Source organism: Leptosomus discolor, chromosome 9, assembly GCF_034619465.1.
Source record: "Leptosomus discolor isolate bLepDis1 chromosome 9, bLepDis1.hap2, whole genome shotgun sequence".
NCBI classification, from domain to species: domain Eukaryota; kingdom Metazoa; phylum Chordata; class Aves; order Leptosomiformes; family Leptosomidae; genus Leptosomus; species Leptosomus discolor.
This window is the reverse complement of record NC_141399.1, coordinates 40,537,561-40,553,442: the sequence shown is the minus strand read 5'-3', so window position 1 is coordinate 40,553,442 and position 15,882 is coordinate 40,537,561. Positions and strand designations below refer to the sequence as shown.

The following is a 15,882-nucleotide window of genomic DNA, read 5'->3' as shown; positions in this document are numbered from 1 at the left end:
CAACAGTATTTGTAACTGAAAATTTTTGCCTACTTTGGTATAAAAGCTCTTTTAAAGAGGCACATTTACTTTTAAAAGTCAAACACAAGCTTTAATACTATGGCTAATGCTGGATATTTAAGCAATGTCTCCATGGGTCTGTTTTTGATTTATATAAACCTTCTTTAGAACCATTTTATCCTGTATTAATCCAGAGAACCAATACCACCAACAGTGATAACTTGTAATATACTTTACAGCTGAACAGTTAGCCAAAACGGGACTTCTCAAAATCCAGTACAATTGCCATTGGTTAAAACAAAAAGTATAGTAAAAAAATAATTTTTCTTTTATTTTCATATGTACTGAGCTATATGAACTTGTTAATTAGAAGCATGTCAGTGAAATCTCTTCCATATTTTTGTTTATTTCAAAAAAGGAAAATTTGAAATTCTCAGGTAACCAGAAAATTTCAACACTCCTCTCTGAAATCTTACAACAGAATTTATTTTTATCTCATGAACTCCACAAATGTATTCCTAACAGGAATACACACACACCTAATTTTACACACTGTGAATATCCCTATTGCCATTAATGTGTTTATTCACGACATGTAGGATTGAGCATGAATTTCCCTACAGGAACATGATCTACAATGTAATAAATTAAAGCATTCTTATGAGAACAATAAATCAATTTCATTTCAATTGTACCAGACTTTCCAAAATAACTCTTAAAGCCCTCCACAGCTAGAAGTTGATTAATAATGTTCCCAGTCCACAGGTTCTGAAAGGCACGTAATTGAAGAGCTGGTTTTGTTTGGTGTGAAGTCCTCCTCAGATGAGCACAGTCTAAAACCAATTTGTGTTAGGACAGTCTAATGTAAGGCATTAAAATATTCCTCTTTATGCTATAGACCTTTGTTAAGCACCACTTGCTATTACAGCATAGAACGAAGCCACCTTTTTCTTCAAAAATGTGTTTGTACTTGGGACATCATCTGTGAGGGAGATGCTGATGAGGCTGATGAATTTGATATCTTAGAATTACTTGTGATCTGTAGTTCTTCAAGTCTCCTTATATAATCATCACGTAACGCAAGGAGCTCCATGTAACGCTGCTCCACTGGATTTGGCTGCTAGAAAGAGATTTGTATTAGTCTTATCACTTCAGTCCAGCTACCCCTACACAGTTCGGCTGCTGTATATCTGTGTTTTTCTGGCATGACTCAGTATTTGTAGTTTCCAACATACATAACAAGTTGTAGCTCAACAGAAAGATTGATTTCTATAATACACGAGCCCTCTGCCTTCCGGTTGTTCTCATCCAAAGAAAATCTTTATACAAAACAGTTCTTTCTACCTCAATAAAATCAGCCAGCACTTCCTGGAGCATATGGACTTAATTTTCTTATCGTGTGGAATTCTCATATCGTGTGGAAGATAGGTATGAATACCTTGTCTGAAGCTTTTCTCTTCTTGCCTTATTAAAAGGTTTTAGATTCCAGAGGTCAGATGTCTCATCTTCCCTAAAAACAGTGTTTAGCCAGATGATTTTAGCTACACTGATCATACTAAGATGAAATGCATGTCTTCAGTTTAAATAACTTCCCTTACTGACGAAATATACTTCAGTTTTTAATAGTAGATTTGCAACTCCGTGTAAATAAACAAGTGACAAATGCAAAACTTTCAGCGAATTCTGTAAGCAAACCTGAATCTGTTCAAAATCAACTGCCCTAGCTTTCAGCAGGTAACTCACAGAAAGAGCATCTTAACTGTTTCCATTTTAAGCTTAGCTTCCTTTTTCAAATAGAATAACGAAACAAATGGAAAAGTAGTATTACAAACGCCCAAGGCAGGTACAGAGCCTAAAGTTACTTTCAGCTCTGTACACCTACAAGAAGTCGCTGCTGTTTCACAGTTAACTGCCTGTAATTAACAGCTATTAGCAGTACAGTTTCAGAAGCAAACGTAAACGCCTCACCAGTTCAAAACCAGCTGAACCAGCACTCTTACGTGCACCACTCACTACGCATCCCAGATGAGGACAGCGATGAATGTCGAAGCAACTGTGGAAGTTGGATCAATGACTGACTGTAGTTACTAAGATGATTAGAGATGTAGGGTTAATGATGTTGCTAGCGACAGGCCAGACTCTTCATTAGACTGAAGTCTGATGCACAACATGCTTCTGCGCAACGGCACTAAGAAAGGGTACCCCAAAACTGTTTCATGCCACATATCCACTATTCAGTTGCTTAAGTCAACATGAATGTAAATTCCATGTGCAGCAAGAAAACGCCACACTGCTGCATTTTGTATATAAAAATGGTGAAAACAAGGGACCAGCAGTAGCAGTGTAGAAGATTATCACACGGGTTTGCATTTCTAATAAGTAACTCCTGCCAAAAACCTTTCCTGAATAATGGCAAAGTGCATTTTTAAGTAGATTTACAGCTAATTTGCATGCCCTACAATCCTTCACTTTCTAAAATAAACCTTTGGATTCACCTTTTGCAAAATGCCCTCATCTTTCACAGCAAGCAACAAGAGCTTTAAAACTAGAACTTCAAATTAAAACTGGCAACAAGCTTCTAAGAAAATACAGTAAACTGCCTGGCTATCTTTCAGCCTCTAAAGTGTTGTAAATAATACAGGAGATCAGCTACGGAAAAGGAAGTGCATTGCTTGAAAACTCCTGATTCATTCCAGGGGCTGGACTGTGAAGCCTGCTTCTGTCAGAGAAATTGCTCCTCTATCTTCTCCTACTCAAAACTCCACAACTTAAGGAGGACACATAAGCCTCTGTACACTCTTTACATGGCACATTGCTGAGATTTCTAGCAAGATTGTAACAAACACTGAGTCTCCATGTATTACAACGTTAAAAGCAGAGAGCCAAACTATGTGTAACTCGATAAAAGCTTTTCTGGGCTTCCAATCTGATCCACTTGTATAATTTTCAGTAACAGCTTTCATCCAACAGTTACACAGCAGAAATAATGTTGGGTCATCAAAGTTAGATCAAAAAAAAAAAAAGTATCTTGCCATTAGCCATCAATGCAGATAGCAGTTTTGAAAGAGAAAGGACCGAGTAGCTCATCTTCATTTGTAAAAGACTAAGCAAATACAACTAAGCGTGTTTGTGATGCTAATGCCCGAACTCTTCGGGGATGACTAAGCGTTGCCATTCACCCTTTAGCAGCAACAGACTCCCTTAAAACACGCTCCCCTAGCCCTGTCCCCCAGAAAAGGGGCTAGAAAGAGCTTGAGGATGACGGGATACTAAGCAGTGAAATAAGCTCAATGTTCTGACAAGAGCTGAGTGAGTCAAAAAAAAAAACCCCAAACCAAACGAACTGAATAATCATTTTCACCTTTTTTTTTTTTTTTCTATCTTAAAAACCTGAATAGATTACAGGTACTATTCTACAAGACACAAAATCCTATTTACGAAGCCTAAAAGCATTTTGTACATTACAGAGAATTTACTTACTTGTTGCCGAATTCTTGGGTTCCACCTGATGTAGTAATTGACCCACAGCTCTAAATGACGCATACTGGCTACCGGATAGAGTGCTCGATTTAGCTCTTTAGTATAAAAAGGATTGGTGTATTTAGATTTTTCACTGTTTATCAAAGACCATAACGACAATGTTTTCTCAGTCACTTTCTAAAATGAAATTGAAATAAGAACAGTAAATATTTGCACAAACTCAGGAAATCCATCATAGAAGCCAAGGTTACATTCCAAAATTAATACACTTCTGATTTACTTAAAAGCACAATAAGTTACTGTATTAGAAATACTTCAAAACCAGCACTTGACAAGTATTTTAGTGACCTCATAGTCTTTAAGCTACTAAAACCAAGAAGTTTACCATGCAACTATTCTATAATGAAAATAAGTCAGTCCAAAACCAGTCATACAATGAATATAACCAAATACAACCGAACCCAAAACTTCCTGTAATCTTCTAGAGTCAAGATACCAATACAATTAAACAACCAGTGGTTTGACTAACCTCTTTTTCTCTAAGAGACTCGCTGTTATACAAGAAAGTACCAAACCGGCAGCTGTACAAGTGATCCAGGATTGTAATCAAGAACTGCTCATTGAATTCAAAGGCCGTAGGAAACTAAAAGCAGAAAAGACAAATTCATCCTTTACATCATAAAAGCAGGGAGAGATGCACATGCCCTGGTTAAGAGGCTAAAGGTGGTGTTCAGAAGCCTGAATACATCTACAAATAATTTTTAAGATAATACTTTCATATACTTTAAGCGTTCAGATGACCTGAGGCGTTCAACTTGCTCAAACTAGTTACTGAAAAGAACGCTCCTCAAAGTGTTCTAACTGCCTTTGGTTTCTAAAAAGAAGAATGAAATACAGAATGGTGACAGTTACATTTTTACTAGCAAGACAGAACAAGATATCCACAGTGCACACTCTATAGTGCAGCACCATACAGGAAAATAAGGGTTTAGCTCCTAATCCTCGGCCCTAAAGGGACTAAGTTTACTGCTTTATTCATTACTTATTGAAAACACGTTTAAATCACAGCACTCAACAGCTCCCAAGCTTCCTTTTCAAGCTTTGGCAAAACCACGTTTGTCCCTGTAGTTCAATGGGGAAATGAAACAGACCCCATTAAGGAAGTTGGATGCAATTCCTGTAAAAGCATTCTGCTGGTGGGTCACACCTCTCAGTATGTTTCCGAGAAGCCCATATCCAAGACACACCAGCCTTGTGTGTGTAGCCAACATCGTATTAACCAACATAACTAAACTTTTAGAAACAGGGTAGAGAGATGGTATGGTTTAAAAGTAAATACACTCTTTTTGACTACACTATCAGAGCAGAGGGTTGCGCTGTCCTCTTCAAATACTCTTTTTTTTTTTTAAAGATCTAGGTTTTTAATTCAGTAATCTTTTAACAACGTTACCTTCTGAAGAACGATATAACATACCTGTTTAGACATCTGCCACACACAATCAATAAACTGGAGAAAGATGGGCGATCTGTCTGCATCAGCATGATTTTTATCACCGTGGCCTATTCTCTGAAACGAAGCAATACAGCCTCCTGTTAACCAAAACAGTGTATTTGATGGCCAATAGTCATTGCTTCTTATTTTGCACTAGAATATTAATGCTTCTGTAATAGAGCAACCTGTTCTTACAATGTCAAAATTAGTTATTGCACAGAGGAGGAGAGAGATTCAGATATAGAGAAACACTGCAAAGCTGTTCCAATGATGTCTGAGAGAAATTCCAAAGCGATAATCGGTCCTGCTATAAAAACCTGCTAGTTACAGGACAAGCAGAACTGTTAAAGCATCCACTACTTTGCAGATAATCAGTGCATATTTTGAACAATGTTTATGTAATAAGTTTGTCAAAAGTCAAGTTATATACTTTGTCGTCTTCTGTAATTTATGCCACTTGAGAACCTAGATCATCAGACTGTCCACACAGATTCTTCTCTTCCCCCTCCAGACTTGAACCTAAAGATTCACCCTGAGGTAGACAGTGAACATGAGCGAGATCAAAGAAACATTCATGTTCTCGACATAAAATTAACACACATTTTTAAAGTTTGGCTGAGCCGCTTATTCCGAGAAGTCCAAAGTAACAATCAAAGGAATTCTCCCCACAGACAAAAAGTAGGTTTGGTAAAAGCCGTTTCCTTCCTTTTCACATTTGATATCTGAGAACAGATAACAGGGAAAAAAAGATTCTATTAACTCCGTAATTCTGCTTGAATATACTTGCCTTGGAGGAGACAAAAGAAGAGCAGGTACGTTGAATTAAGACGCTGTCTATCTGCCTGTAAGATAGCAGGCTTAATGTCTTAAGGACATGAAAAATGGTAAAACCAGGACACTGCTCTGTACAATGACTTGCAAGATAGTTTAATAGATTTGAATGGCAGGTAGAGGGAGATGAGGGATCGAGGCTGAACTCAGTCAACACTAGCAAATTACTAGAAAAGCACTATAGGGAAGACAAACAAACTGGCCTCCTTGCTCTCCACTTTTCATGGTTTAAAATACATGGTTTCTGTTAACAGCCATACATGTGTTCAGTAAGGAGTGAAAGTCCTTCCACTTTCACTTATGGTTAGCAGTTTTACGATGTCTGAGTATTTTCCATCTATAATTATGTCTATGTCTCACATTTCTTATATTAGAATGCACTATTAGAAAGACATCCCACACAGCAAGCAGTCTTACCTGGATAACGCACTAAGTTCACTACACACAGAAAAGCTGAGGTAGAGAATTCCTTTTCAACAAGGAAACTTACTGTGTGCTTCATTAGACAGATAATACAGACAGGAACTATTTAGTTAAGTATTATTTGTTTAATAATTTCTATTAAGTTTAATAATTTGCAATATTCAGTATTATTTGTTATTAAAACATCCAAATTGCAACCCTGGTTACGTGAAAACATGAAGCTTGGTCTAATCCAAGCAGTGTAAGAAACATCCTACTCCAACGCCCCACTTGAAGGAAGGCATAACAGCAATAGTTTCAGAAGGGAGGTTCAGGAAATGCTAACTGCACCGAAGTGCCTAGTCCTCACTACTAAAACTCACAGTTCTATAAAATTATAAACAAACTAAAACAAAGCACAAAGATCAAAATATTTTCTGCTTGCATTATCTGTTTTTATCACGGTCATAGAATAGTTTAGATTGGAAAAAACCTTTAAGGTCATGAAGTCCAACCTTAACCCAGCACTGCCAAGTCCACCACTAAACCACGTCCCTAAGCACCACATCTACATGTCTTTTAAATACCTCCAGGGACAGTGACTCAACCACTTCTACAGAACATTCCAGAAAAGGACTGCCTTCGCTACAAGCTAAACAACTCATCAAATCAAAATATACAGTACTCTCAGAAGACAGCAGATAGCTAAAGGACAGTGGCTTCAACCATTTCCAAAGATTACTACCTGAGTGAGCAAACTGGGAGAAGAAAATGGTAGTTTAAGAAAAACCAAGCTATTTAAATCACCCTTATTGCTGCTACGTTGTCAGAGATGAACCAGTGGACTGAGCTAGTCATCTGGAAGGGGTGTAAAAGTCCTACCTCACTTATAGGAGAAAAACATCATCTGTTGAGAGAGAATAAACTCCTTTGATTACTCAAACCAAAACCAATGGTTTAATAAAAAGAATCACAGATTATTCAAATTTATTCATAATGGTGATGGACACAAAGATCTGTCTTCTTAAGCTTTGCGTTAAACCATGACATATGCACTAGGCTACAAGTCTCCCAGTTATACAATCTAATTTTATCTGCATCATGACTATAATGTTTTTTTTTAAAAATACAAAACAAAACGCAAGAATAAAAAGGCAAGCCAGTGCTTTCCTGTGGCTGTACCAAGACAGAATACTTCAAACGTTTATATAACACATCACTACTAGACTACAGGTAAGTACACAAACAGCTGGACTACAGCAGATATCACTCCCAACAATCAAAACAAATCTCCTAAACATCAAATCACCTCTAGGATGTCAGATCAAAGACTGTCGCAGCCTACAAGCACACTTAAATGGTGACATGATTCACGCTGAATAGCTGTACGTGAATTTTCAAATAACTGAGACACCCTTGCAAATGTAAAATGGGCATGAAATACACACATAGGTGTATTTTTCCATTTCTTGATTTTTCCAAATTGCCCGTTTTCCCAATTTTAGCAATATTAAGTAGTATCTTTAGAATACTCCACTAGGGACTAATTGTTCAAGTAACTTCTACTGAAGGTGTGGAAACTTCTTACTATGAATTAACAAGGTTCAGCATCAACAAGTAACACTGCTGTAAAGCTCCCAACTTGTTTTATGTTTATATAACGCAGCACACTCTCCCTGGCAACCTATTCTCCTTCTCCACATTCCTCGTACGGATTTCCTGGTTAAATGGTTAGCTGCCAGATTTAAGACAAGTTCCACTAAGACTCTGAAAATTTTCCGAACACAAACACCCTTGACTTTGCATTATACATGGGTAGGACACGAAGGACTTGCTACAGACAATTTCTACTTAAGTTTCCAAGCATCCAGAAGCCAACTGAACAGAACTAGAGCCAGCATTACCAGTGACAGCCTCCTGAGAGCTGTTATGACAAGTTCAGAACATCTGGGAGGAAGCATTCAAAACATGATTTAGAAGACATTGGCCAGACTCCATCTGCCTCTCATGACATTCAAAATAGTCCAAAGGGAGGGTGAGGGAGAAGCCTCATGTCCCAGCCTTATTTGATCTTCTGAAAAGTTTGGGACAACATAATTTTCCTGCCTTCTCATTTTCTTTGCTCAATAACCACAGTAACCCTAGCAATTCTGTGTTTTTAAAAGGGTGTTAAGAACAAAACGCATGTTCTCAGAGAAAGAATAGCAAAAAAATATTAACGAAACAGGTCTAAAAACAAAGGCTCTGCTCAGATTTACCTGGAAATGTTTTCAATCAGAATTCCAAAATAACGAAAAGAATTATCAAACCTCAACACAATGAGTAGTTTAACATTAAAAGCTTTTTACAATGTTAATGTCGCATGGTCCTTGCAATTATCTTCTAATTCTTACCGATGCAAATTTGTGACCAAAGCTTATCCACTCTTTTTGCACGAGAACTTCAAAGCCTTCAATTGTTCTGTAATAGCTGTCTAGCATCAACATGGCCAGTGACGTTAGCTGTGCTGTCCGGTCCCAGCCATCGCTGCAGTGAACCAACACAGAGCTCCTTCCTGAGGATACCTTGTCGGCCACTTGAATAGCTCCTGTCAAGACAAGCTAGCAAAGAGGAACAGACACCAAACACCACAGATTAGTGTTAGCATTCTAACAAAAATAAATTGATTTCTTTGTATCTGCACATCTCTATTTTTATACAAGAAATTTACTTGATCTCCCAGAAGATTCTTTTCCAATTAACTACACCAAGTTCTTTAGATCCTTTAATGGAAAGAGTATCAATTGAGAAACAGATTGGTTCCCTAATCCCTTAGTAAGATCTACTTCATCTCACGGAAAATTCTTAAAAAATGGGGCAGAAAACAGTAACCTTGATAAACCGAAGAACATAAGCTTCTTTTTTAAATAAAAAGAGGATTTACCATAGGATACATTGTCTAAAAAAAAAAAAAAAAATCTGTATTTCATTTGTCTCCTTCCTTTTGAACTAAATTTTGAAATATCTCAGTTGTTGAAACAAAGGAACTTGTACCCTTCTAGTATGCTTATTTTCCAAATAATTTTATTAAACAGGATTCATCACATAATCTCTAAACACTTCTGCACAGCTGTACTTCAGGGAAAAGGTTCAAAGGTCAACTAGTAAGAACATTGGTGCACTTAAATATTGCATTTGTGCTACAAGATGAAAATTACAAAATATACAAATAAATTTACAAGACTTATTTACAAAACCGTAATTAACAATATAAAGTCACAGATACACTGACAACTAAAGTAATTACTAATCCTTCACAATGACAGTTATCTGTAGTCCTGTACTGCTAGAAAACAAAATAAATCAGTTCACACATGTAACTACCACCAGACTAACAATGCATTCCTCTATTAAAGACTGACATTTGACTTAAGGCAGACAAATGCTGAATTTCACCTACTGTTGCTTAGTAATGATATCTTGTAAGACCCTCTAAGACTAGTTGGCAATGCTGGTTTTGTAGTCCAAGGAGTTTGATGTGTTCCATATCAGGATTATCTCAAAGTCTAGCAAATAAACCAAGTCTGATGCAACAGATTTGGACAAACGTTACTTCAAACAAAGCTAACTACCTTTATGTGCTCTAACCAATGGGTTGATTCCAGGCTCGACAACCAGTGTGATTCTTCCACATTAGGATAAACAATGTCCTTCAACTTCTTCAAAGATTCCCGCATGACATGAATATTATGTATGTCCAAGAAGAAAAGTTCTGCGTTGGGATATGCATCTTCACTTTCATATCCTCCCCCAGTTGCCTACAAACAAGAAATCTAAAATTAACTTCAGTCGTATATACACTGTTGTAGCAGCTTTTCAACAGAAAAAGAAAGGTTTGAATTTTATTTATACTTTATTTTGTAGCTGGGCAATATACAATTTCAGTTGCTTGTTTAAAACATCAGTCTCAGACATAAGCTTTGGAGGGACAAATGCTGGACAAGAATACTTGGGGGCTTTCCTCTGTCCAAAAGGACAAAGTGTATTAAGTATAGCACAGGTCCAGAAAGACATTCAAGTTGCTCCAGCTAGTCTAGTTCCTTTGAAAACCTCAAGGGAGTAACCCTAAAAGGGAAAATTAATTGTTTTAGAGTAACACTAGAAGGTTGGATGTACTGTTGGGCCTGGAGACCTTTGAATAGCATTGAACTAGCCAGGTAAGGGACAGTGGGCCAGCATCACATCAGTCAGGACTCTGACTGCTCTGAGAATAAAAAGACACTTGTACCTTCTTCATTACTTTTGAGATTCATGGTGGAAACAGCTTTTCCTTGACCAACTGACACCACAATGTCAATATTTTTTTCTTCATTTATGTTCACTTTTCCCACCAAGGATTAAACAAACTCATGATTCTGAATACAAAAGAAATCAACTTACTTCCCGGACAGATTATTAAAGTTAAATTAAAATTTAAGTACATCCCACAAACCAGCAATTACTCATAACATAACTAGATCACCACTTCCAGGGAATAAAATTCTTTATTTCTTTGTTTCTGTATCAATCAGAAAGAAATTCAGTCAAAAGGATTTGTCTGTTTCTTTACACCACTAATTCAAACAAGAGCAAATCTCAGGTTTACCAGTGCAAACCTGCTACCAAAAAAACCTCAAACAAAACCCCCAAAAAGTCTTTCCTGTGTTTACACTGCCTAGTTATTTACCAATAACATTGAACTGATATTGAAATAGATAAAAATGATAAAATGTTTGGCCAAGAAAAATTAAAAGAGTTAAGAATAAGCTATGTATCATTTAAGAATTAAGTTCAAGAATCTTAGATTCTGCCTCCAAGAAGTAACTTAGCAATAACATTAAAGTTTATGTTAACTTTTCTAACAAATTTTATTGCCAGAGTAGACATGTATTTAGATTGTTAAGAAATTAAGACAGCCACATAAGCAGAAAGTCTACTCTACTGTTGCTCTCTCAAAACGTTTACACAGCAGAGGATGTGCCTGGCCACAAAAGGAAGCAGAAAAGCCACACATATTTTAGGACACTGTCCCACCAATGAGATTTTTCCAAAGACAGCTGCAAAATCACAGCATTTCCTGCAGGCAGCAAAAACATGCCATGCCGTGAATTGTGATAAATAAATGTTGCCTTTATAAGCCATTACAGCCACCAGCTACACATCAGACAACAACCTAAAGTACAGCATAGCCTTTCCCCATTAGTACCACCCACATTTCTGCATAGTAGCACAGCATCTCTGCTCTATGCTCTCTCCGTCTGCAGACGCGTGGGGGTATTCTCAGAGCTGCCAGGCCCTGCACTAAAAGAAGTAATGATTGTATTTTTCTCTTTCCTTTGAGTATTATGAAGTCCTGGTGAGGAATGATTGTAATTTAGCATAAGGGCTGCTACAACTCCTACTGACTGTGTGGTCTTGCCCTGTGCACTAGGAACACAGGAATGCATGAGCAGCACAGCCCAAGAGCTTGCTTATACCAGCCTTCACAGCTCTTCAGGAAAACTGTTTTCAGTGCGAATCAACACTGGTTTGCGCTCTGTACGTCATTGTCCCTCAGACCCAGAAGCGCACGCTACTGCTTTTACTGCTATGATTATTTCATATTTAGACATATCAGGAGTTAATGAAAACACATGGGTGAAATACATAGACCATTTTAAAAAGCTGGAAACTGTGCTTCATACTTCAATAAGTACGTGTATATAAAGTGTGCTCATAATACACCTTTGAAATAAATGGGGTAAGAATTTGAGTTTGCCTAAGAACTGGGGAAAAAAAATTATATTAATACGATAATTGTCATTTCTTCCACAAGGCAAACAGAAGGATTACATATTTTGTTCACCCACAAAAATTCAGTGTGCAGAGAATAACGCAATCTGTAGAGCAAAACGCACGCATTGAGGCAGACCCTCAAAATGCAAGCCATGAGGCTAAAACCTAGCCAAAGAGCTCCTAGAACAGGCTCTCTGAAAGAATGTGTGCTATGAAAAAAAAAAAGTCTTATTTCTTGCTTAATGAATTATACTCTCTTTTATAGTGAAGAGAGCTGTAAAGGTACAGAAACGTGCATTTAAGTTGCACAGAGCAAAGCACTAACATTATTGTCCCTCTTGAATTCTGAAGCAACTTAACATTTGTTACACACAAACCTCTTAGAGGCAAACAAGTTTTACCATTTCATATTCCTTTCAGCACAAACATTGAAGAGGACTCATTCCACTAAATTAGCGTTCATTTTGTGCCAAAAAACTATTCAGAAGCTAGAATTCCTTCTCTCCCAGATAAGCAGAGTCATGGTTTCACTAGGATCTCAAACCCTCTTGAGCTCATATCTCGCGTGCTCTTCACTGTGCAGACACACAACTTGACTAGTAAGTGCTGAAGAGCACGTCCACTTCATCTGTGCTTCAAGTTCAGTGGGTGAGGGACTACCCTAGGCATGGAGGGAGTGAAGTTGGTACATTCTCATATGAAGAAAGCATTAAACTTGTGTCCTTCACCTTCCCTACCTAGGCTTTTCATATAAACATGGAGCACATCTGTGTCTGCTGTGCTCTATGCCAAACGCAACACCGAGGCGCTGTGACTGGCTTTGTCTCAGTATGCCTGAACAATCTGCTCCTCACCGGAGTTGGGGGGGGGGGGGGGGGCGGGAAGAGGGGAAATCAAGGCACAGGGACACCTTTTCCTCTTGAAAGGTTGGACCAGATGATCTTTTGAGGTCCCTTCCAACCTGGGCTGTACTGATTCTGATCCCATTTAGGCTTTGATCGCAGATTAGCAAAGAAATGGTCACTTTGTCAGATGGAAACACTGCTTCCGTTACTGCACTTACCAACTACAGGCGCCTAGGGAGGAACAGGTATTTAGGCATCCAAGATCATACCCATATTGCTGTTTAGAGTGCAAACCCCCAAATTAAGTTATTCATCACTTTATTTGCTGGATACCTGGATAGCTCTGAAGTAGTTCATGTAATGGTTAGGAAGAACCAAAACAAAGGATGCCTATCAGTGGGCTTGGCTTTATGCACACAGGCTTTCCAGGACAGAATTTTCTCAGAGGATATGAAGCAGAGCTGTGGCTTCCACAGAGGTGGCATGTCATTCCAAGAGAGGACGCGCTCTACAGCTCAGCCTACATCTACCTCACAGTGCAGAGTGTAGTCACTTCTGATTTCAGTCCCATGATAAGATCTGTGCTTGACTGACAACAGACAGGGTAAAGCGTGTCTGGAAATTCACACATGGTCCTGAAACCCTGCTTATGACCTGCTTGAGGCACTCATGTCACTCATGTCCTTAAGCCTCAGTATTTGATTATGCACATATATTTGATGATGTAAATTTATCTACATTAAGATTACTATTGTACCGAAAAACATCCTTACAGAAAACTTCAAACTAAGTCTCCTCCCCAGCCCCCTTCACAAATAAGGCTATTAAGCATCTGTTTACCTTATTCGCAACTGCATTGACATTGGGCCTAGCATCATAGATAGTCAGTTTTGAGATTTGCCCATTAGCCTCCCTGATGATGTCAAGATATCTTTCATCATCTTTATTCCGCTTGCCACTCATTCCAACAAGGGGCTGACTGCAGCGCATAATAACAGCTTGAGTCTCTGGATGAATCCATGACAAAACCTAGTCACATGTTAAAAACACATTAGAAATACAGTTTATTAAAAAAATCATAACTTTAAATTTTAAAGTCATATCCTTTAAAACAGGTAATATGAAAATTAACACATTAATCTCTTCAAAAGATAACCCCCAGACATCTCAACTGCTTCCACTTTAGTCTCATAAAATTTAATAATAATAATATTTAAAGGAGTTAATTCTCTTACATATTTAACTTATACTGAAACTATACTTACCTAAATAATCCAGTGTATTTTAATATTTTCCTACAAGTCTTGGGTTGCACAAATTGTACAGCATCAATTTACAGGGGAGAGCAACTGATGTCATCTATCCAGGCTTGTGCAAAGCCTTCAACACTGTCCCACACAACATCCTGGTCTCCAAGTAGGAAGGACACGGATTTGACAGATGGACCACTCAGTGGATAAGAAATTGGCCGGAAGGTCACACTCAAAGAGTTGCGATCAATGACTTGATGTCTAAGTGGACACCAGTGACGAGTGGTGTTCCTCAGATCAGTACTGGGACTGGTGCTATTTAACATCTTTGTTAGCGACGTGGACAGCAGCATTGAGTGCACCCTCAGCAAGTTTGCCAATTACACCAAGTTGTGTGGTGTGGTTGACACACTGGAGGGAAGGGATGCCATCCAGAGGGACCTTGACAGGCTGGAGAGGTGGGCCCAGGCCAACCTCATGAAGTTTAACAAGGCCAAGTGCAAGGTCCTGCACCTGGGTCGGGGCAATTCCAAGCACTGGGTGTGCTGGTGGATGATAGGACGAACATGAGCCAACAGTGTGCACCTGCAACCCAGAAAGCCAACCATATCCTGGGCTGCATCAAAAGAAGTGTGCCCAGCAGGTCATCTACTGTACCCATCTACTCTGCCCTCGTGAGACTCCACCTGGAATACTGCGTCCAGCTCTGGAGCCCCCAACACAAGACAGACATGGAGCTGCTGAAGCGAGTCCAGAGGAGGGCTACCAAGATGGTCAGAGGGTTGGAACACCTTTCCTACAAGGACAGGCTGAGAGAGTTGGGCTTGTTCAGCCTGGAAAAGAGAAGGCTCTGGGGAGACCTTACAGTGGCCTTCCAGTCCCTGAAGGGGGCCTACAGGAAGGCTGGGGAGGGACTTTTTATAAGGGCCTGCAGTGACAGGACGAGGGGTAATGGTTGGAAGCTGGAAGAGGGCAGGTTTAGACTAGAGACAAGGAAGAAGTTCTTCACCCTGAGGGTGGTGAGACACTGGCACAGGTTGCCTGAGGAAGTTGTGGATGCTCCATCCCTGGCAGTGTTCAAGGCCAGGCTGGATGGAGCCTTGAGCAACCTGGTCCAGTGGGAGGCATGCCTGCCATGGTAGGGGGGGTTGGAACTAGGTGATCTTTGAGGTCCCTTCCAACCCAAACCGTTCTGTGATTCTATAAAATAATTCTGAAAAGCAAACTGGAAACAAATATAGCAATGCCTGCTGAAACTGAGGAACAATTCAGAAGAATGAACTCATTGTAGAAACGGTGACTAGGATGCTCCAATTCTACAAACACAACTCTTCCCTTTTTTCGATAAGGAAGGAAAGTTGAACTTTTCTGCAGTATCTTGAATGTTTCCCTTTCTCTTTAAAGTACAGTTTGTTCCGCAGCCCTCTTTACAAAGAGGCAGCACTGGAGCAGAGTGCATGTTGACTTTGTTGTTTTTCTGAGCCACAGGGAACTTACCACAAACAAGAGATAGCGAGCTGCCCAGGGAAGAGATTGCAGGGCAAGAGAATAAAGATAAGTACCCTAAGAAGCAGACAAAAAAACTACAACATCATTGAACAATATTAAGAAACAGTATTGTCACCCAGTCTGAAAGTTGTGTGTTAGAGTGAAAGATTTAAAAAAAAATTCCTCAGAAAGTATTCACTCTGAAATACAATCCTTAGTTGTATATCTAGAAACAAGACCTGTCAGCGTGTGTGGGGGTGAGTATGATTAGTTATTTCCTGACAAGAATAAAATTACTATC

At 38.9% G+C, this 15,882-nt stretch overlaps 1 protein-coding gene across 2 annotated transcripts in view; it reads right to left on the bottom strand.

The window, feature by feature from the left end:
• Positions 1-386: 386 nt before the first annotated feature.
• Positions 387-15,882, bottom strand: part of MTM1 (myotubularin 1) — a 43,759-nt gene continuing 28,263 nt past the window's right edge. Inside the window, exons 10-16 of one of the 2 annotated variants that reach the window (XM_086470249.1) lie at positions 13,684-13,872; positions 9,817-10,002; positions 8,599-8,805; positions 4,955-5,047; positions 4,010-4,123; positions 3,481-3,657; positions 387-1,120 (exon numbers count right to left, since the gene is read on the bottom strand). In XM_086470249.1, coding sequence (XP_086326375.1) covers positions 953-1,120; positions 3,481-3,657; positions 4,010-4,123; positions 4,955-5,047; positions 8,599-8,805; positions 9,817-10,002; positions 13,684-13,872 — 1,134 coding nt within the window. In that variant the 3' untranslated portion in view covers positions 387-952. The remainder of the gene's footprint in view (positions 1,121-3,480; positions 3,658-4,009; positions 4,124-4,954; positions 5,048-8,598; positions 8,806-9,816; positions 10,003-13,683; positions 13,873-15,882) is intronic. The other variant, XM_086470250.1, reaches the window with a different exon arrangement.